The 24,604-nt window shown below is 30.7% G+C and overlaps 1 protein-coding gene and 1 long non-coding RNA gene across 12 annotated transcripts in view; both read left to right on the forward strand.

Annotated features, from left to right (window-relative positions):
* Positions 1 to 22,909, forward strand: part of LOC124419304 — a 62,823-nt gene extending 39,914 nt beyond the window's left edge. Inside the window, exon 3 of the long non-coding RNA XR_006940467.1 lies at positions 22,744 to 22,909. This is a non-coding gene — a long non-coding RNA (uncharacterized LOC124419304). The remainder of the gene's footprint in view (positions 1 to 22,743) is intronic.
* Positions 22,910 to 23,008: 99 nt separating this feature from the next.
* Positions 23,009 to 24,604, forward strand: part of LOC111676377 (band 4.1-like protein 4) — a 104,700-nt gene continuing 103,104 nt past the window's right edge. For 6 of the 11 annotated variants that reach the window (XM_046948015.1, XM_046948016.1, XM_046948018.1 and 3 more), the window contains exon 1: positions 23,009 to 23,381. In XM_046948015.1, the coding sequence (XP_046803971.1) occupies positions 23,298 to 23,381 (84 nt within the window). In that variant the 5' untranslated portion in view covers positions 23,009 to 23,297. The remainder of the gene's footprint in view (positions 23,382 to 24,604) is intronic. The other 5 variants (XM_046948023.1, XM_046948022.1, XM_046948021.1 and 2 more) reach the window with 4 other exon arrangements.

Below are 24,604 nucleotides of genomic sequence, written 5' to 3' on the forward strand. Positions count from 1 at the left end.
CTAGTTCAGTTCTAGTTCAGTTCTAGTTCAGTTCTAGTTCAGTTCTAGTTCAGTTCTAGTTCAGTTCTAGTTCAGCTCTAGTTCAGTTCTAGTTCAGTTCTAGTTCTGGTTCAGTTCTAATTCTAGTTCAGTTGTAGCTCAGCTCTAGCTTAGCTCTACCTCAATTCTAGTTCAGCTCTAGCTCTCATTTCTAGTTCAGTTCGAGTGCAGTAAGAAATCAGTTGTAGATCCGATAAGATGCTTCAAATGAGATTTCTAAACATACTATTCTTTACGGACTAAATCTGCTGTTTTCAAACGCCATTTGTATAAAATTCCCAAAAAAAACTATTTTACCATAAATATGTACAAATTCTATTATGTATTAATTAGAAGTTATGAAAATTACATGTATTTCATTTTCAATAATATACAACAATAAATTATAAGCTAATCTAAAATGTTTCATTTTAAAACATTCACATAATGAGATGTATTAATTATGTTTGACCATTATTACTCTTATTAGATTTTTGTTGGTCACACAAAAATATACATAAATATTAGGGTAAAACTTGAAAATTTTAATTTTTTCAAAGTTGCAATTGTAACCACTTGCCTATTAAAAGACTATTCAATGTCTACTACATATCGTTCTGATTACATAGAAGTACTTTAATAACGCCTTATTAGTAATGTATTATATAAATACTTTCTAATGCGTTAGGCAGCTTCTTTGTTGGATGATTTTGCAAACTATATACTTTGTTTGATTTTTCTAATTACTTGTAAGCGATTGTCGTAAGTACTTGTCTTCAATGATAACATCATGTTAAAATCACTTCAAATGCTGTTGTATAAGTAAATTTTCAGAATTTTTACATATTACCCGGGATTATTACGATTTAATTTATTTGTTATAAAAAAGTTAAATTTATTAAAAAAATATGTTTATTGTAATACAACAGAGCCGCCCTAATATTTACTTTCATGCAATGCAAATCGTATTAACACTATAAAATATAATCTTCTATATAGTCAATTTGTTCAAATGAAATTTTGTGAACAAAAATATTTTTCAAAATTTTCGTACTCACATGTGCGAAAAAAATTTCTTTGTAAATATTTAGCAAATAATTATGGAAGTTATATGTTTTTTTTCGTTCGCTATTATTATATTTTGCGTTTACAGGCTTTTAAATAAATTATGATATATTTGCGTTATTAAAAAGCAACTCCCAGTTGTATGCAAAATATATATTGAAATATGCAGACGTGAAATTATTTTGCAATTTAATCCCCAAAGTAAATTAAACAGTTAAAAATATGTGTGTAGAGAGGTTAGTTATATTAACATAAACAATATTATAATAAGCAATTAGATGATATGTAGACGGACTGTGTATAGACCAATGGAAAAGGTTTAAAATTTACAAAAATAAAACAAAAAATAATATAAGTTCTACTAATTCTAAATCATTTATAAAGTCTAGACGGGGGAGAATAAATTGAAAATTCATAATTGATTTAAATTCGTTTGCAGTTAACACAACTTCTACTACCATTACTAATAGAGAATGTGGTCCTTCGAGCTCAACACTACATCAGAGGTGATCAAACACATACTACCATAGTTTTATTTGTGTTGCAGAGAGTACAGCAAGCGTTCATGTTCTCCTACATTAATTCGTCTTTCTCAAAATTTTGTTGTTGTATTTCTTTGTGTATTTTAAAAACGTCGCGCAAAGACCTTGCTTCGACAAGTGCTGATCAGCAACTGATTTGATTTTGTTTTTCAAGTTAATAGCAAACCAACTGATATTGCTCATTATAAATACTTAGAAGAAGAATTAAACCTATAGTATATGTGTATCAACCTAGCGTCAGCAGAATTTTCTTACCATATCACATGTGCTATAAAATGGCAATCATGAGCTCCTCTGCACTACATGTATTGCTTGCCTATAGATCAGCCAAGCGCAGAAAGAGAAACTGTTATTGTAGTGGTGAGAAAATGCAAAGAAACACTTAGAAAAAATGTTTCCTAATTACGCTTGTTATGATCAAGTTTTATAACAAGTAAAATGGTAAATTTTACAGATAAAACATATCCAAAGAAAAAAAATGTTAATTTCTTCACAAAGATTAGATTTTTTTATGTATTTTTACTATTATGCATTCTTGAAAAGTTTTTGGAGTGTATGAGTTTTTTGCAAGTTACTCTCTTGTTTGAAAATGATGTTGTTGTTTTTACATATTTTGCTTGCAATTTCTGTATTTTTTACGCTCTTGCAATGAGTTTTATTTACGATCGGGTTATGTACGTGTAAATTGCCGAAAATCTTCGTAATTAGAACAATATGAACGCGCAACGCAGCTATAGATGCAATGTTAATTTTTTAAGTTTTTATTTCCATAAAATATGTAATAGTTTGGGTCTTTGATAATTATACACTACACCACTTTAGTGGGGAGGGTATATTGGGTTTGTGCTGATGTTTGTAACATAAAAAAATATTCGTCCTATACCCACCTTAAAGTATACCAATCGGCTTAGAATCATTTTCTGAGTCCGTCCGTCCGTCTGGCTGGCCGGTTGGCTGGCTGTCCATGTAAACCTTGTGCGCAAGGTACAGGTCCATTATTTCGACTAGCCCCCATACAACCGTACCCCCCAAATAGGGCCTTTTGGCTTATAATTAATTTAAATGATCTATTATATTCACAAAAGTCGACAAAACTTAGTTTTATAGAACTTTAAATGACTCTACCGATTTTTGTAATGATCGGGCTTCATTTGATCCTATCCCCCATACAAACTCCCCTTCAGAAAATGACTTAAAGATCAAAATTCACTTACAAACACTAATAACACTTTTAAATTCTACATAAATAATATTGAAGAAGACGTAACTCCCCCTACCAACATTTTTAAGGATAGAGCCATATTTTGCCCTACTCCCCTTTGAGCCCTCTTGTAAAAAAAATTCTTTTTTTGCCAAAATAAAAGTAAAAATACTCCGAAATAAATTTAAAAAAAAACAAACCAAATGCTTTATTTTTTTTTAAATAATCCCCTTTTTTAACATACATACTGACAGGTGTATGGTATCATATGGTTGGCTACGCCCGATTATACATTCATACTTGTTTTACATTAAGTTTGAAAATCTTAATAACATTACTTCTAGAATTCCCGGAGATTACTATGGTTATGATAAAGATTTTGATGAAAATTAATTTTTAATTTGTTTGACTTTATTTGTTATTTTTTAACAAGTTTTTTTTATAATTTTTTATATTTTACAATAATTTTATTATTTCATTATTAATTAAATCCATCCCAAAAAAACTGCCAAATCATTTTTGCTTTTTTTATACACTCAAAATTTTTTTAAATCACAGTTTTTACTGTTTTCATTTCCTTTCCATTATTTTCAAAATTTCTATAGAATAATTTTTAACAATAAAAATCAATACATCTTATTCTTAAGAAAATATTCTTTAACTCAACTCTTTCATAATATTTTTTTTTAAATATTATTTATTATTTTAAAAATTTAATTTATTCCAACGTAAGTATTTAAAAATTTAAATTTGTACTATTATTGTTTACAGTTCAGTGACTTTGAAATTTTTGTTGAATTTTTGTTAAATTGTGAATGTGGGTTCTATTTTTTATGCAATATGTACTCAGTGTTTAGTGTTATGTCACCTGCTTTAGTTCTCAGGCTTTATTTCATAAAATAAATATAAATTTGCATAAATTATTTGAATATGTTTAATTTAAAACGGTTGATTGTAAAAGAGTTTCTTTTTTCATAACAAATCTAAAAGAATAGGGGGTATCAATAAACCGGAATTTATTTTGAAGTGGGTCAATCATTTAAGCCTATAAAAATTTCATTTATAATAGCTTATTGTTTGATTAATTTAAATGTTTATAAGTTAATAAAAAGTATAATGATTAAGCTCTGTGGGTAAGTTACAAAAATTAAAGGTTTTGGGAAAAAACACAAAAACTTTTTTTAAGAATTGATTCTATTGTTACTTCGTAACCATGGAATAATTTATATTTGAATATTAAATCTTGAAAGAAATAACACTAAAGCGGTCAACTTTTACCCAATTACTTGGCTTTGTGAAGCTTTCAAACTAAAAATGAAAGGGAACTATATCGTGCAACTTTCATCCTGTTCCTGATCTCTTATCTAAGGAGTTAAAGATTTAAACATTTACTAGTTTAATACAGAGAGAAAAAGAAATGTACACGACTGGTACACAATTGACACCAAGGTGTTTATAATTTTTCAATAACATCCATTGTCAAAGTATAAATATACGTGTAGCCTCCGGTAGGTTAGTGGTTAGTGTTCTAGTCTGGTAGACTGGAGTTCCGAATAGAGACCAAGGTTGAAGTATATACATCCTCATTTCAAACTAACTTACTAACTATATATATGTACGTACGACAACAACACTGTGTTGTAAGGCAACGCAAAGTTGTCAATATTGCAACAATTCGTTTTCTAAGTCTAAATTTTATACACATCCGTTGTCTAAATGTTAACAACAGTTACTGATGTGAATACAATTTAGATTTTGAAAACAAATTGTTGCAATATTAAACATATAACACAATTATGAACTCAAAAGCCTACATTCAGGGGGTACGTTTGTAGCGGGACTGGGCGAAATAATGGACCTATTTTAACCACTTCCAGTAGCGTTTGTCAAAAGAAGAGTATGTGGCAAATTTCATAAAATTATCTTGAAAATTGCGATAAATAGCGTGTACACATACTTTACCTGAACACATAGACGGAAATAACAAAATCGACTCAGAAAGTGATTCTGAGCCGATTAGTATACTTTGTGTAGGGTATAAAAATCGCTTCAGAATCTAATATATATATAAATGAGTAGTGTTACTGACTGACAGATTCAGTCAGTAGGGATTTTTGGATATTTGTATATTCGGAGGTAAAAAGGGGGAAAACGGGTAAAACAGGTTTGATTTGATTATTTTACACAATATTTGTCTGTCTATCCATGTAAACCTTGTAATCAAAATACAGGTTACAATTTTAAAGATAATTCAATAAAATTTGGTATGAGATATCTTATTGACCCACAGACGAATCCTATTGAAAATGGTTATGATTGGTCCATTGTTTCACCTAGCCCCCCATACCACCTATAAAAAGCCCTCTTTCAAAATCGACTTAAATGCCCCCAGTTTTGTTCAACAACAAATGACTCAAGTATGTCTGAGGCAAGGTTGTACCTTAACTTTAACTTAAAAGTTTTATTATGAAAACTAATTCTCAATTTATTTTTTGTAACAGTTGTAGGGCATTATATTGTCCGCCACGACCGACCATAATTTCTTACTTGTTTCTTCTTAAAATGGTACTTTTTGAATTTTCTATAGTATTGAACATAGAAATGTGAAATTTAACATGTAGGGACCTGAATAAAAGAGAATCTACAAGAAACAGGTTTTTGGTAATATTTGTAGGTATTTCTTTATATTTAACTTTTAAAGGAAAACTCACATTTTATGAGTCAACTATATGCATTTAATTCGTTTAAGTACCACTGACCGCATTGTTTCCAAAATAAAATGTGAGGTTTACCTCGAACAGTATCAGAGATACATGAATTATTGTAATTCATATGGATTGTGACACGCCCCCTAATTTGTATATGTTCATATGGATTTCAATGTTTGTCGATCAAACTATAGCATTCAAGCACTGATGGTTTCCCAGTTATACGATTTTTTCATTTAATTCTGGGAATTGCCACACGGTACTAAAGTAACAAAAAAAAAAAACATCTCTCAATACTCAGAACTCTTAAAACTGAATACTGCGTGCCTGGGCTTTTCAAAAATAACATATTTTTATTGTTTTTATTTTCTCGCACAAAATAAATAGAAGAAAAAAGAAAAAAATATTGACTGAATTCAGCACGTGAACAACCTAAAAACAAAAGTCGTTCGTAGTATTTATTCACATGCATACTTTTCAGCTATTGTGGCAATAGAAATAAACTTTATGGTTTAGGGAGTAAGAAGTGAGATGCTTTTGACGACAACAATTAAACAGCCAACAGCAGCCAACAGCAGCCAACAGCAAAACAAATGCAGCAACTTCAACATCAGCAACAAATAACATGAAGAAAAGCACGTAATTCCGGTACTTATAAGCGAATAGAGCTGTAGATGATGCCAAACATCACACACACACATACATACACATTTACCCATATCAAAATTGTGTTAGAAATATTCTGCCCTATTCGGGAAATGCTGCATTTTAACTTAAATACACAAGATATCTATATTAAAATATTATATATATTTTTTAATTCTTATTCATAAAAATTTCCAAAATTCCCTAATATTTAACACATTAACACATGAATAACCCATTTTATATTCTTACTGCATACTTCTAGGAGTAGTGGATTTCATACGGTGATTGTTGCAGAAACAAGTAGATTTTATAGCCATCTAAATATTGCTCAGATGGAAGAGAGGTTTTTAAAGGTTTTTTCATTTCAAAAAAACGAGTATGTTTTTAATATAGCAAAACACCTATTTGTAAATTAGAAAAAAAAAATTACTAACAGCATATGAGTAGAAGGCAACAAAATAGAAAACATTTTGTTTAGAAAACTACTTCAGAATATATATTTTTTCATAAAAACGCAGCTTGCAAGTGCAACAGCACTCATACGCAGCAATGAATTACAAACTGTTTCAAAGAGTCAATAAACTATAAAGTTGCTGCAAAAAAAGAGAAAATTTTGCTTTAAATAGTGAAACGAAAAATTATGTTGTAAAAAAATACGTTATCTTAAAAAATATGCCTTGTCCATGTGAATAAATAAGAGAAGAAATACTAGCACACACAGGAAAATCTCTTATCATCATTATCATTTCACCTGAAAATCAAAATCTTTATAATTTATGGACATTTACTCTAGATTTACATTTTCAGCTCTAGTGGAGGCTAGTGGAGGCTTTAAAAAATTTAACCCATTATGAATAGGCTGTTTGAAAAAAACACTAAATCTTTTTTTGTGCTAACAATTAGGGACAGAAAAACCAACTCAATACAAAACTTTAAAACCCGCAAACGTGAACCAAATATATGTAGAGAAAAATACATGTTTGTGATAACCATAATCCAAAAGCAACATATTTTGATTAAAATTATGATTGCAGTCTAAACATATTATGTTATTGTAGCAATTTTAAAATATCATATTATTTTGAAATGCAGTTTAAATATTCAATCAGAATATTTTTATATTTATCATAATATTGTTATACATGATCATATTATGATTCAATGTGATCATGTATAACAATTTACTGAATCAGTAATATTAGATAACTTGACACAATTCAAAAATTTCAATTTGAACATGAAAATGATGACAGTAACAAAAATATATTTTAAATCTAATTACAACAACAATTATATGTTCTTGATGAAAATATATATTGTTACGCTGTTTTAATAACATGTTGTTGCATGTTTATGCGTTTGTGCTGAGACCTGTAACTCCTAAAAATATTGATCCCACACTCAATCGGCTCATAACCACCTTATAAATCGATTAGATATATCTGTCTGACCGTCAGTGCATCTGTATGTCCGTCTGTGTGTCCATGTAAACTTTGTGCGCACTCTAATGGTATCAGTTTTCAAGATAAATTGTTGAAATTTGCCACAAACTCTTCTCTTTTTCTCTTTCACTCAAGGACAAAGCTTATTGTTAGGTAGTTAGTTAGTTTGTTAGTTTGTTAGTTTGTTAGTTTGTTAGTTTGTTAGTTAGTTAGTTAGTTAGTTAGTTAGTTAGTTAGTTAGTTAGTTAGTTAGTTAGTTAGTTAGTTAGTTAGGTTAGTGGTTAGGTTAGGGTTTAAGTCTGGTAGACCGAAGGTGGTGGGTTCGATTCCCACCTGAGACACTGGTTAAGGAGCGTACAACAGGCCCGATAGATGCCTAGGTGTATTTCTTCGAACTTGATGTATTTACATCCTCCTTTCAAACAAACTAACTAGTAAGTAATTTTCCGGGGGACCTTATATTAAGGGTAAGGTTAATTATGGACCGATCCTAATAAAAGGCGGGAGATAGATTTTTGCCTGAAGAAACTTACTTATATCGAATTTCAGAGTTAAACTCGTATTTTTAAGCCAGCAATGGATGTTAAAGTCATTCTTGGAGGAGACCATATATGAGGGGTACGGTCAATTATGGTCTGATCCTCATAAAATTTGGTAGAGAGAATTTGGCTTATATAAGATTTTTTTTCGACACCAAACAAACCTTACATACAGCAAATATTTGTGTAAAATTTTAACCCTCTCTCACTTTTCCATCGGACTCTATCCTGATTTTAGACAGACGGACGTACAGACATGGCTAAATCGTCTTAAAATTTAATAAGAACCCAGAGTAAATATACTTTTTTTTGGGTCTATGATCAATATTTCGATATGTTTCGGAATGATAAAATCAATATTCCCCCCCTCTTTTTTATAAAAAACCCATAAACTTATAGTAGAAATCAAAACTAGCATTCAACCTGTAAAGTATTAACAATCATTTGACCACACAATTTAATACTATTAAACTTGAATTTAATAACCCAATAACTTGCAATTATGCAAACTACATTCCTCATTACAGTCTACATAACAGCTAAACTATGAATTCCTGATAACTCCTTAAAAATGTGTTGAAATTGTTACCTTAAATTTGATTTAATATCCACCTTAACGAGCATTCTTACTGACCAACCTTATAATTATATATTTATACGATTATTACCAAAACACCTTTGTGGCAAATAAGGGGTTAAGACAAACTAACGCACAAAAATGAAATATATCTTATCTTGCTAGTATTGTATGAGTTTTATTTTTATTTTGCCCTCATGTCTCTTTATATGCATGTAATCATCACCATATATTTTATGTTGTTTTTATGTTGATGTTTCTTTTCTACTAAATAAAGCCCAAAGCCTTTATTTCAACGAAATGAAACGTGTTTTATACAAAAATTCAGAAAAAAAAGAAAAACAGAAATAAAAAAAAATAAGATATGACTGAATGACTGTCATCAATAAGTCGAGATATATTTGTATGAACATGTGATGACTGGGTGTTGTAGTTAATATACGTACATATGTAAGAAATAACAAATATCTATGTCTATAAATTGAAGGACTTTAAAAGATTGAAGACTATTTTTTGATATTTCTTTTATGAACTTCCTTTTGTAAAGAGATTTTGTTTCCTGGGAAATAAAATTCGTTCAAGGCTGCCAAAAGACAAAGAATTGGAGACAATAGTCTATCAATATTGCTGTCAAACTTAGCTTAGAGCTTGAAAAATCATAGAAATCTACTAAGAAGGCAATTTCATATCGTCAGTTAGCATTAGGATTGATAAAAATGTAGGGGAAATTGAAACCATATGAATATCAAAAATGATTTTTCAATTGAAAACTATTTAGAATGAATTAGTTGTAAAGTTTTAGTTCACTCGTTTTAAATACTACGATTTTGTCCAAGTACTGTTTGTTTAGATCCCTGATTAGCAGAGCTTTTTTGAGAGCTTTCTTGCTCTCTTGATTTCATCCGCATGTACACTTACACATGTATAAAAAACGATAAAAACCAGTAAGAGAACTTAGTTTTTCTCTCTGCTGATGTAATGTTAAGATCAGTGAAATGCATTAAGCATTTAAATTAGCTCTCTTGTACTCTTCCTTTTACACGTACGTATGACCACACATGTATAAGAAACAGACAACACAAGTCAGAGATTTTTTATTCTCTGTCTTTCGCTAGTTTAGATCGATGTAGAACTCTCTCTCTCTCTGCTGATGTAAAATTTAGATCAGCGAAACGCATTGATCTCTCAAATGAACACCTTTTACGCTTACGTATGACAGAGATTTTTTTGCTCTCTGCCTTTTGTTGGTTTAGATCGAAGCAGATCTCTCTCTAAGCAAGAGAACTTATTTTTTCTCTCTGCCGATATAAAGTTTAGATCAGCGAAATGCATAGAACTCTCAAATGAGCTCTCGTGTACTTTTCCTCTTACGTATGATCACACATGTATAAAAAACAAACAACACCAGTCAGAGATTTTTTTGCTCTCTGCCTTTCGCTGAATTAGATCGATGTATAACTCCATCTCTCTCTCTGCGATACTTTTAATTTAAGAACAAATTGTAACATGTGGTCGAAATACACAATCTATCTATGATTCGATCGATAAAAATCTCTCTCAGTCTCTGCTATACACTTCTCGTTAGAACAAGATATATGAGGCCATAAAGTGTAATTAGGTTGTCGTACCTTTAAAAAACTATTTAGAAAGAAGTGATTGTAAAATTCTGCATCATAGTTCAGATCTAGCTTCGTTTGACTACTAGATGTTTTGAACGCTTTCCCTGGAATACGCTTCATTTCAAAAGAGAGTAACCGAAAGTCGATAGATTCGGCCTCAAATTAGTTCTTTTCAAGAAAGATCGGTTTTATATTGATTTTGTCATTTCGTTGGTTGGACCTCGAAATACATGAATAAGATGGCCAAGTATAATTTCTTCAATTTTGATACTACTTGCCAACACCTTTACCGGATACTTTGGTATTTATGTAAATAATATATATTAGGATTCATAATAGCTTTTTCAATTAACAATTAAAGTCATTGTAGTAACGAAAATAAATAGTTGTCAGGAAATAATGCAATGTAAAATGAACACACTTCCATAATTTCTGCTGTCTGCAGATGATTCCCCTGAGTTTCCTATTACGCGTCTATCATAATGCAGTAATGTAGGTCATAAGATAATAGGGTTCATTATCCAACTAGTATTGTCAAGAGGAAGTATCTAGTGGCAGGTGTTTAATTAACATTTTGACGTATATTTTTTTGTCTCCAGCAAACTGTGAATGTAAAAAGTCATATAGTAGAATCAAGTCTAGCCACCTAAGCATATATGTATGCATTAACAAGTATGAATGTATAGTCGGGCGTAGCCGACCATATGATACCCTACACCAGTCAGTATGTATGTTAAAAATGGGGATTATTTAAAAAATAAAGCCTTTGGTTTGTTTTTTTAACTTTATTTCGGAATATTTTTACTTTTTTGGTAAAAAAGAGATTTTTTTAAGAGGGCTCAAAAGGGAGTAGGGCAAAATATGGCCCTATCCTTAAAAATTTTGGTGGGGGGAGTTAAGTCTTCTTCAATATTATTTATGTAGAATTTAAATGTGTTATTAGTGTTTGTAAGTGAATTTTGACCTTTAAGTCGTTTTCTGAAGGGGAGTTTGTATGGGGGATGGGGTCAAATGAAGCCCGATCATTACAAAAATCGGTAGTGTCATTTAAAGTTCTATAAAACTAAGTTTTCAATAGGCTTCGTCCTTGGGCCAAGAGAAGCGTGTGTGCCAAATTTCATCCAATTATCTTGAATATTGCGACCTGTACCTTGCGCACAAGGTTTACATGGACAGCCAGCCAGACGGACGGACGGACATAGCTTAATCGACTCAGAAAATGATTCTAAGCCGATTGGTATACTTTAAGGTGGGTATAGGACGAATATTTTTGAATGTTACAAACATCAGCACAAACCCAATATACCCTCCCCACTAAAGTGGTGTAGGGTATAAAAAGCTAAATAAGTATAATTAATACTTTTGAAATGCATTTTTATTTCTTTATATTTATACAGGATATATTTACTTCTACAATTGCCACATTAATTAGTTGTATAAATTAAATGAATAAGAATATTCCATACGCATACCAAACACTCCTTTAAATCCCTGTTGCATAAATTCTATAGAAACAAATAGTGAGCATGCAAGCAAAACCTCAACAAAAAAATAAATATGTATATAACTGTGTCAAAATAATAAATATGGTTTCAGTAATAGTTTGTGTCATATTTCCTTTATTTCTATTTACTTTTACAAGTTATGACAAGGAAGTCACAAAACTTATAAATAAATTCGTGCTTGTGTTGTGTTAAATCAAATGCTATACACGCATTTTTGTTTTTGCCTAGAAACATGCAACACATTTAAAAAAACGAATGCCTTAAAGTATGCTTTAAAAAATATTTTAACTTATTAAAGGTAATAGGAATTGTAAAGTAAACTAAATCAAGATTTCTAGAGAATGCAATTAAATCTACTATTTAATATTTCTTCTAAGTATTTCTAGGCTTCTTTTTTTGCTTCTTTTTAAGTGTTTTTTCCACAATATTAGAATATTTAAGCTGCTTGCAATTTAATGTTTATCTGATTTTTTTTTTCTATTTTCATTAACCTTTTTAGTTTTCCTTTTCATATCATTAGCCTAGATAAATAAGTGTGTAAAATGTTCATGTAAATTTACTTTACTACACTCATTCAGCAAACACCTTCATGCTATATGGACATAATAACTATGTTTCTCTTCTTGTATTTGATTAACTAACTCTATATATATACAGAAGGAAAAATCTTTTAAAGAAAATTCATGTAGATATTTGTATCACAAACAAATGTATATTACTTTGCGAGAATAGCTACAAACATACCAAGACCACATTCAATTAAAGTAACATAATAGTATGCATACACTTGGAGAAAAGAGAAAAGAGAAATTTGAAATACAAAATTTAAAATATTTTACTGAAAACATTAAAAAAAACTTAAATAGTTTTACATATCGACGCTGATAATCTTGAATTAAGTACGAATCGTTCTTAAAACAAGAGTAATATTCTTGAAAAAAAGGACAACAATGTTTTGCTTTAGAGCTGTTTTTCATAAATGTTCTGAAATCAAGTAGTTATTGACTTAAAATAGGAGGACAGTTCTTGAAATATCTTGATCCTTATATTTTAACTCTTAATCGTATACGGAACACATTTTTACATTTTTCTCGATTTATAGCATAAGTTTGAGTTCACAGCTAAAATAAATGGCTATTTCCAAAGATTATTCTTTTGAATTTAAAGTCATTACATGCAAAAAACCATAATATCCTCCGATTAGTTTTGTGTCTGAAAGGGTTAAACTTAAATGAAATCGAATCAAAAATTCTAAAAATAAAAACATTGTGGGAACAAATTCATCCAAAAAATTATAAATAAGAGCTAAAGATGAACATTTAATGGTATTTATTACCATACGGATTATACAATCCTTTTGCTAGTCATTGTTGATTCGGCTTTCTAGTTAAAATGTATGTTAGAGAGAGAGGCTTCAAAAAATAATCACACTGGATTTTAAAAAGTGAAACAAAATCCGAATAAAACATTTAGTTTGATATTAATCTCTCACTGCGCAAAACTATACCAAAATTCGACCAACATTTGGGAAAACATACTTTCGAACAAGAAAGTGCTTGTTCGAACGTACGTATGCTCACCAGTCAGAGATTTTTTTGCTCTCCGACTTTCGCGAAAGTTTCGCTGGTTTAGATCGATGCAGAACTCTCTCTCTCTCTGCAATACTCTTAATTTCAAAACAAATCGTAACATGCGATCGAAATACAAAATCTGTCCCCTCTGATTCGATCGATACAGATCTCTCTCACTCTCTCTGTCTCTGCGATACGCTTCTTGTCAGAATAAGGTATAATATAATGCCATAAAGCGTAATTAGGCTGCAATACCTTTAAAAAACTTTTTAGAAAAAAGTTATTGTAAAATTTTGCCTCGAAAAAGAGAATACTTAAAGGCTTCTCTTGCTCGAACATTTGTCGGGATCCTAAAGGTTTTGTACAGAGCAGAAAATATCTCTTAAAGATTATAGAGTTTTTACTCTCTTACTATCCAGTACGTTCCCCCCCCCCCGGGGGCATGTTACCTTGGCGAAGTCTCTTTATCATGGTGTTATTGTAATATCTCAGGGAAAAAGAGTTGCTACCAATACATCTAGTCTGCCGAAACTATAACCACAGCACCACATAATCAGGTACTACGTATGGCCAGTTGTCCGAAAGTCTGTTGGTTGATATTCTTCGGAAGCCACGTAGTGGCTGTATTTTAAACCCAAATTCGTGAGAAATGAATGCCAGTTAAAGGACTGATGTATGGTGAAATTTAGCAGACCAATTATAACCTGGGAATTTGTTCCCTTTTGCATAGGAGAGAAACAAAATCCCAGGAATTTTATTTTCGGAATAGGCCCGTATAATTCGGGAAAATTCTAGATACAAAACTCACAGTGAAGAGACTCACAGAGAAGTCAGAAGTGTGGTACATCTTACCCGCCCGTATACCTATAACAAGTGTTTCGAATTAATGAAAAGTGTTCTGAGTTAAATAATGATTAATACAGGTTTACTCCCGTATTTATAAAGATATTAACGCTTTTTTAGGTTTATTACGCACATTTGCCATACAAAATTCCTACAATAAACCATCAATAACTTTATTTAACATTTATGAATATGGGGGTTATTCTTTGTGAAACACGAATATCTGATGTATTCGTGTTTCGATCGTCTTTAAGTGCCATCCCACATATCGGAAGTTAAAAAGAGGGGCGACAATGGTCAGTGTTCGAGTTCTTGAGCAAAGTGCTTGAACATGGACCGACAGAACAATGTGCAAGCCACCTTCGTATAAAATACACAAGGGGACGTTGGTGAGTTGTCACAAATGCTCACCCTGTGAGTGGAAAAAGGTGTCAGGTTAGGTGTTCAAGTAAAGCTTCTAAGATTTAAGCTCATATCAATAGTTATTAGTCAAAAAAACTTAAACTATATAAATCACAATAATTTCAAGATTTATAAGACAACGTTTCATACAAAATTTCATAAGATGCAATGCGTAAGGCATAAGCCTTTATGCCCTATAAAAATTTGAAAATGAACACTTTTCACAAATTTCTTTAAGTGTATTCTCAAGCATTTTTTGTTTGATACTTGTATCTGTAAACCGTAATGAGTGTGCCTCATAGAAGTAAGTAATACTTGTAGATTCAATTTATATGCAATTCACCTACTACCACAAAGACCTCACATAAGTGGGTGAATGAAAAATAATTGCAAAAAAATAGTATGAAAAAAAAAACAATTACACTCTCATATAAACTATAAATAATATCGCCCCTTACACTTGTTCTTTGGATTTTCATTGAAACAATAGTCCAAACCTGTAAGAGAAAAGAAAGTTTTAACACAACAAAAAAATTACACTGGAAACACCAACAATTACAACAACAATTTTAATATAAGAAAATTATGAATTTTTAATGAGAAATATGTGAATAATAGTGTGAACACATTTATTTTCAAACAAAACATTTCTTTTAATGCACATTAAAAGCAAGTAAATGTAAAGAGATACAGTGGAAGGTTAAAGTAAACCAACAAAATATTTCAAGCAGTTGGTTATACAATGTCCTGTTAAATGTCATATTTTATATTTATATGACTGATTATACCCTTAAGCCTGAATTTCTTTATTTTAAAATTTAAGCAAATGTGTTGCAGTAACTGCGTAATCCTTTACTATCCTCTAACAAAGTCAATGCCCTCAAAATTATTAAAATGTTTAATTGTTTTCATGCGAATGTTTTAAGGCATTTTATTTTAATTTTTTCTTCATCACCAGAATATGCTAAATATTACAAATTATAAAAAGAAAATAATTTTTATTGTTTTCCTCTGGAAAATTATTAAAAAAATGCCCCTTTAATTTATGTTCAATTTAACATGAAATTTGTTTCCCATTTAAATGCCTTATATTCCTGCTATTCGGGGAAAATGTAAAAAAATTAAATTTAAATCCCCCTCAACAATCATGTGCTTAAAAAAATGCGTGTAAATATTTTTTTGCTCTTTCTACCATTTCCTCCTTTTAGCCATTTAGTCATTATGGCCATTAATGGTTAAAAGTTGAGTTTCAGAGTACTTATTTTTGCACTTTTGTTTTATTCGTTATAAATATTTAAAAAGATAAATGTTGATTGTTATAATGCAATTTTTTCCCCTTTATTACTTTCTTTGCGAAACAATCCGAACCAATTTTATTACCACCACCACCTACTTGTTTTCATTTATTCATTTTTTTCTGAATTTTTTATGCATTTTATTATGGGTCAACGCTCTGGGTCTGTGTGTTTTATTATCATTATGTTTTTTTTGCAATTTTTCTTTAAATTGCAAATTAAATTATATCTTACATTAAATTTTTTACACGCTTATTTATTTTCAAGTCTAGACATTAAGAAATTTAAAAGTTTTATATTTGTGCTCTTAAAATTTAATTAAGTTAATTAAATGCTAACACTTGAATTAAAGAAAAAAAATTTATTTTTTTTACACTTCAATGAATTGTAATTGAAAGAAGAAATATTTATTACTTATACCTGTGTTTCTCATATATATATATTTAAGGCGTTGTTTTACAGATGTCTGCCCACAAAAAATGTTAGTAACATTGCTGTTAAGAACTTCCAAAGAAGCGAAAAAGAAGTAGAATTTACTCCAATGAAAAAGTAATGAAACAGATCTGAAGAAGTGATGATTTTAACACAGGCCTATCATAGGAGGGATGTCCTTTTTATTTGATTCCAAATTCACAACTCCTGAAATCATTCTCACGAAGTAGTTTTTATGTTGTACATAAAGTTGGTTTAATTCAAAAAAATTTTAGTACAAAAAAATATATCTCAAAAAAAAAAATAGATTATTTTCGCTTCTTTGGAAGTCAATAAACATCACTTCCACACAAATTAAAGAAATTCACTTTGTGCTACTTTTGAAGTAGTGATAAATGTTATTCTTTTGGAAGTACTTCTTTTTATTTTTGCGGTTTTGTTGTTGTAACGGTTGATACAGCTGTTGCTGAGTTGACAATCTTTAGCCAATTGAGAATCGGGTCGTTCCGGAGCGGAGATCCAATTGTCGTGGGGTTAGGCGATATGGCTAGAAGTGGTTGTAAGACACCTCAACAATGTATACTATATACAATCATCGGACGTGCCTGATCGCATACCAGACACAGAATGTCTTGGTAAAGCTACACGAACGACTCTAAATAGGGAGAAAAAGAGGGTCGTTGTTTTACATTGAAGACCGAGTATATTGAAGACCTGTTTACTGAATCATACCATTCAGGCAAAAGACCGAGTAATAAAGGAATATGTAAATTGGATTAAAATAAATATGGTACCAACTGGGCTTAACATTTTTACCGACAGCCACAAGCAATTATTGCGATATCAGGCAATAAAGTTATATCTGTGACCATATTGAATTGTAATAAAACTTTAACTGAATACTCTTCCAAAGGTAAGGCTTACATGATATGAGTAATAGGACATTCGACAGCAGGGCGAATGTAATAGCAATAAGTTCTCTAGGAATAATGAAGCGATGCATAGAACCATCATTTTGTTGAGAACAAAATGATAAATCTCCTCAAAATTAGCAAGTCTGGGCTTAGTACGATGGACACATAGAATTGCGGACACAGCTATTGGACATGCTAATTCAGCAGTATGTATGTAAAGCATGTGGAGAAGGCAGACCCGATATTGACCTCGATCTAATCTAACCAAAGGTTTTCTTATATGGTCATATAAAGCTAAGTCTTTTAAGGGATCAGCAAAAGTTGAGCAGGCAGTTTGTTAAAGAAACCGACTATACCCAGCCGTAATAAAATGAAGTATTTCCTAGAGAATAACATTTATCAACACTTCAAAAGTAGCACTAAGTGAATTTGTTTTCCTTCTGTAGAAGTGGTGTTAATTGACTTCCTGCGAAGCGAAAATAATCCAATTTTATTTAAAATTGAAGGTATTTTAGAGTTGATTTATATTTATTTTTCACATCCTAAAGCTTAAAAAAAGAACATAAAAATTACTTCCTGAGAATGATTTCAGATGTAGTGAATTTGTCACTACATCTATGACAAGTCTGTGTTAAAATCATCACTTATTCGGGTCTTTTTCAGTACTTCCAGAAATTTATTTTTCGTTTCTTTGGAAGTTCTTTTTTTGCTGGATAGAATCGACATTTTCAAAAATCAGTTAAACCAACATCTAAATATTGTTTTTAATACCCTCCGTACAACAGTAGTGTAGGGTAAAAATACAATGAATACATCGAAAACCATGAGTTCTCGAAGGAAGAAGAAATAATGCTAAGCCTATATTTTAAATTTGGCAGAAATTTAAGAACGCGATATCTCGAATACGAGATGTAGTGGAGACAGATCTGAGAACAGATTCGAGTTCAGCGCTGATCAATCCTTTAATACCTTTTTTTTCAAATCATATTTGATCATAATAAGTTCACTTTACTTTAGACATGTAACCTTGTTTTGGGAAATCTAGAGATATAATTTTTTGGTGGAACAGATTTCTGAGCTCACCTTTCTTCTTCTTTAAAATTACCTTTATTTTTCTGATAATATATTGCTCTTAAACTTTAAGAAAAGAGAAAGTGTTGTATGTCTACATTTTGAAATTGGGACTTTAAAGGCTAAAAATGGAGCGGGACTCTCGAAAGTAGGATTGCTCAGGTATGTAGGGTAGAAGGGGACCATACGCCACATTTTTTGGAGGCGGCCTCAAATTAAAACCACAATACATATTCTTAATTTTTTCTTGGTTCGGATACTTAAATATGTTAGTTTTATTCCTTTCAATCTTTCCTAAGACATACTCATGTACATATTTTTTTAACTTTTCCGCAAAACGGCGATAGATAATCGATAAACGAAAACAAAATTTGTTGATAATGCGATAAAATCGATTACTCTGTTTTCAAATTATTCGCTATTGGCAGATGTGCCCCTATGGCTATGATCCCCCTTCTACCCTAGATCCATAATAACAAAAGTGTCATAATTTCCATGAATATTGTTGCAGGGCGGTTTCAAATGCAAGAGTATTTCAAATACCGGATTGTTACATCTTAAATTCTGTTTCCGCAAATAAATATATTTATTGAAAATCTTAAACTATGTTGGTTATTTTCATAGAAAATCGTTTTCATTCATTATACCCTACACCACTATAGTGGGGAGGGTATTATGCGTTTGTGCTGAAGTTTGTAACACACAAAAATATTGGTCCTAGACCCCTTAAAGTATACCAATCGCCTCAGAATCACTTTCTGGGTAGATTTAGCTATGTCCGTCTGTCCGTTCCTATGTATGTCTGTGTGTCCATGTAAACCTTGTGCGCACGCTACAGGTCCGTACCGTACCCCCCAAATCGGTCCTTTAGGCTCATAATTTCGTTAAATGTATTGTAATGTTAACAAAAATCAACAAAAATTAGTTTTATAGAACAATAAATGACAATACTAATTTTTATAGTGATCGGGCCTCATTTGACCCTAGACCCCATACAAACTCTCTTCAGATAATGACTTGTAGGTCAAAATTAACTTCTAACTACTAATAAAACGATTAAAATCTACATAAATGACTTTGAAGTAGACGTTAATTCATCTACCAAAATTTATAAGAATAAGCCCATATTTACCCCTTCTCCCCTATGAGCCTCTCTTGCAGAAAATCTCTTTTTTTGTCAACAATAAGTAAAAATATTCCACAATAAAACAAATTAAATGCTTTATTTAAAAAAAAAAAATCCACAATTTTAACATACTGACTGGTGTTGGGTATCATATGGTCGGCAATGTCCGACTATAAATTCATACTTTTTTTATTAAAACATTTATTGAATTTTTCTTTGTAATTATTTAATAAATTCCCTCTTCTCTCAGAGACTACATTAACAGTTTAATAATTTGCTTTAATTATTTTAAAAATAAAATCAACAAAAAAATAGTAAATGTTCAACATAAACATTTAAATTCCTCTTGGTAGTGATATAGTTTATTTAGCTCATAACATTTTTTTCTTAAGATATTTTTTTACATTTTTTTCTCCCCTATAAAAGGTGCGGTGGGAAAATATTTTTTAATTCTCCACTTAATTTTATACAATTGTATCTAGTATTTGCTAAGCTGTTGCGTTGCTGTTCCGACTATTGTTCTAAAGTTCCATGGACTAATCAAGTTTTTGTTGTAGTTTTGTTTGGGGAATTGTGTGTGTGTTTTTTGTTTCGCTTGCAACTAGTTGTGCCTGAGTTGTATCATTGTTTTATAATCTTTGTTTTCATTTTATTAAATTTAATTTAACATTTTCGTTTAAAAATGAGGTGGGTGTTGTTTTTGATTCGCTAGCTATTTGAATGTTTCGTTTTTCCTATGATTTAATGTTGGGTTATGATTTTTCATGAGTTTTTTTTTTTAATTTTTTGCTCCTTCTTAGTTATTTGGTGGCTTGGTCAAGCCTGGTGGTTAGAGATTTGTTTGCTTGTTTAGAGTTCAAGTGTCATTATGCTGGAATTAATATAAAGTTTATTTCATTTTTTTTTTCTGTTTTATTAAGAAAATTGTGGCTGGCGTGTTCACCAGCCATGACAATCATAGCATGAAAGAAAATCAAGAGCAAATATTTGTATTTTTTGATTATCTTGTGAGAATACGGTTTTTTTTTATTGTTTACTTATATTGTGGTCTTTGAAGAAATATAGTTTAAAAAAAATTCTTTATTCAAGTTACTTTGAGAATAAAAAAATTTGCTAGAAATAATTTATGGCAATTTAATTGCTATTTTTGTATTTTAATTTTGTTTTTTACTTGATCTGCCACAAAGACATTTTTAAATTCTATTGAAATTGGCTAAAGTTTTAAACATGCAATAGATTTGACAAGCTGCGAAAAGAAACAACAACTGCAAATAAAAAAATGGTCCCACAGTAATTGTAGATTTTTAAAATTTATGCAATGAATTAGAATTGACATTGTTTTGTAAAATACTAAAAGGGGGAACTATGTATTAATAATTGATTTAGTAGGCCATGATAATAGAAGTATCCGTGGCATGTCAGCGATTATAGAAGTTTAGTAAAATTGGGTCCCTTATTTTTAAAATATTTTTTTTTTGCCAGAATCCTTAATGCAATAGGAAGTTAGAGTTTCTGCTCCTTGATTGCATTTTATTCCCAACAAATCCTCAAGTATAGAATATTCCCTGTTATTCCTAGGGAAGGCATTTTTTCACTAGTTTGTCACAAAACGTGATGATTGTGAAAGTGCAATTATCACTTCTTTCTAAATAGTGGTGTCGATCTATTAATCGTTTGAAAGAATCGATCGTTCGATTGACCGCTTGAAAGAGAGTTGAGTGGTTTCTCTATTCGTTTGATCAATGATGAAACGTTACTGCTTATTTAAGGTGTATTTTTTCTCTTTATTCCAAACTTTATTCACTAGAGCAGTTATCGAAAATATTTCTTCTGTGGTGGTGTCGATCGATTAACCGTTTGAAGGAAAGTAGTGCAATGGCGCTAAACATCTCAATTAACCGATCGATCGATTAAACGCTTAAAATAAAGTTGAGTGGTGGCCCTATTCGAGGGTTTGATCGTTTAATCGAAGGTGATTCGGTTTGATCGACGATCAGACTTTACTACTTAGTTAAGGGTTTGATCGTTTGATCGAGGGTGAAACGTTACTGCTTAGTTAAGGCGTCTTTTTCCTCTTTATTTCAAACTTTATCCACTAGAGCAGTCATCGAAAAGATTTGTTCTGTGGTGGTGTCGATCGATTAACCGTTTGAAAGAAAGTAGAGCGGTGGCGCTTAACATCTCAATTTCTTTTTTTCCCTCTTCATTTCAAACTTTATCTACTAGAGCCGCTTGAAAGAAAGTTAAATGGTGGCTCTATTCGAGGGTTTGATCGTTTGATCGAGGATCAGACTTTACTGCTTAGTTAAGGTTTCTTTTCCCTCTTTATTTCAAACCTTCTGTGGTGGTGTCGATCGATTAACCGTTTGAAAGAAAGTAGAGCGGTGGCGTTAAACATCTCAATTAACCGATCGATCTATTTACCGCTTGAAAGAATGTAGAGTGCTAAACGAGTGTTTGGTCGAGGATCATACGTTACTGCTTAGTTAAAGTGTCTTTTCCTTTTATGTTTCAAATTTTATCCAATAGAGTAGTCATCGAAACCCTCTTTTGGTTTTTTAAGGGAACTTAAACATTTTATCTCCCAACTGTTCGTTCTTAGTCCCACCAAACACCTTTATTCGGGTCCCACCTTTATTTCGGAACAAAAACAGTATATTTAACATCCAAAATCATTTCACATACTAAAAACCAGGAATTGATATCATCCCTTGTCACACAGATGGAAAAAGAATAAATACACGTCTGGTATCAAACTGACACCAAAATGTTTATAATTTTTCAATAAAATCCTTTTGTCAAAGTTGCAACGTTGTCAACATTGCAACAATTCGTTGTCAAAGTCTAAATATTAACAAAGGTGGTAAGCCCACTATTAACAAACAATTTGGTGTCGATTTCTATAAACACTTTGGTGTTAATTTGGTAACAAGCATGTTTAGTTATTTTTCCCTCTGTACAGGTGTACGTACACACAATGCTATAAACCCCAAGCTGTTATTTTAATAACTATTGTTAATGTTTTGACAACTGGTGTTATCATTTTGTCAACCATTGATTTTTCACCTAAGCCTATACATATAGTTTATCGAGGGTATCATATAAACGAATTACTCTAAAAAAATTTTAATATTTAGAATTTTCTTATTATTGTTCATAAACTTATTCTATCCATTTCTCAATTAAATTTACTATTAAATTTTTACTATATCTCTTTCATTTCAGATTCATCTCAACTACCAGCAAAATAAATCTAATATTTGCAACAGCTATCAATAAAAAAACTAAAATTTTCCAAATAAATTATTAAATATTGCACTAAATTTAATAAAAACATAATCAAACAACAATACAAATTTTTACAAAAAAAAATTTATAAATAAACCAAAAATTCCCTTAAAAAATAAAACTTCTTTTTTCAATAAATTAAATGATGTAGCAATAAAAAACATAAAACAAAAATTATTTGCAAAACTAAATAAATTTGTTATTTCTTTAAATAAACAACAACAACAAAAAGGAGAGGGAAAAATTGCAATATTAATATTTGAAATCACTAGTTTAAACATAAATAAAAAATGTAATATTTTTCATTTAAACAAATTGTGCATGTGTATGCATGCAATATATAGTTCAATTAAATTGTTAGTGATTGAAAAATATTTGTAAATAAATTGTGGAAATAGTGGTAACAGAAAAAAATATATATAAATTGTTTAAAAAAATTGCTTTGGAAATTATTTTGCAATTTTTTTTTAAACAAAAATAAATTAAAAATCATGCATTGCCTGTGTAGACCATCACGGATTATGTCCGTTCGCATAAATTTATTGGATGAAACGGATTTTATACATGAAATCAAGGTAAGTGGAAATTTATTGTTTCGAATATTTGTTATTAATTGATAGTTTTTGAAACTAATTAGTGAATCTGTAGCATTTAAGATTCAACAATAAATTTCTGAAAACTAGTTAATAGTTTGATTTATTTAAACATTATTAAATCAATGCAAACGATTGCTTTAGCTTAGTGATCTCACATTTTTGAAAAATTATTTTTCTACTTTGGGAAAGGGGTAGAAGAGAAGTTGTAAAAAATTTTATTAGTGAGTTAAGATTCTGGGCCTATTTAGTTTTCATAATAAAGCATTAAAGTAGAATTGTACCTTGCCTCAGATATACTTTTATTGTGGAATAAAATTGTGGACATTTAAGTCAAATGGGGGACCTATAGGGGTTTGGGTCAAAAGATAAAGTTTATGAAGGTCATCAAGGCTAGTATCGAACTTGGTTTTGCAGGTTTTTGTAGAGATACGAAAATGTTAATTATAATTACAACTTAAAAGTTTTTTTTCGGAGGTTTCAGTTGTATGTGGTCTAGGTGAAAAAATGGACCGATGTTAACCTTTGCAATAGGATTTGACTCTGGGATAATAGAGAATCATGTACAAAATGTTATTGAATTCTCTTCGAAATTGCGACCTGTAGCTTGATTACAAGGTTTACATGGACGCACAGTCAGACAGACGGACGGACATAGCTTAATCGACTTCGAAATGATTCTGAGCCTACTTTAGGTATACGTGTTCCCTATACCCCTACATATCACATATAATTAACACAAACTAATTTCAAACGCTTAGATATACGAAGAAACCTGAATCAACTGACCAACCATGACATTGTCCTGAGCGCAACTCTCCACCCGTAGTACCAAATTGTGGGCTTCTCTAGTTTAAAACCTTGTCATATCATGCCAAGGACTAGTCGAGAATTGAAATAACATCACCAGTTTATAATCCCGGCAGACTAGGGGTACTGGTAGCAAAACTTTTCCCAGGCACATTTGTCAAGGATGTATCACTGGCAGAATATCGAAAAAGACCTTAATATCTTGATTTTGTCTCATTTCGATTAAGGATATCACAAATTTCCACCAGTAAATATCACAAATATCCGCTAATAGTGAAAGGGAGGTGGATAATATGGTGTCTTTAGTTTTCAAAATCAACACCCAAAATAACACTGGGATTTGTGAAGGTAGTTTTGATCAACTACACTACAGTCAGAGTTCAACATGGATTGGA

Source organism: Lucilia cuprina, chromosome 4 (assembly GCF_022045245.1).
Source record: "Lucilia cuprina isolate Lc7/37 chromosome 4, ASM2204524v1, whole genome shotgun sequence".
In the NCBI taxonomy this organism is placed as follows: Eukaryota; Metazoa; Arthropoda; class Insecta; order Diptera; family Calliphoridae; genus Lucilia; species Lucilia cuprina.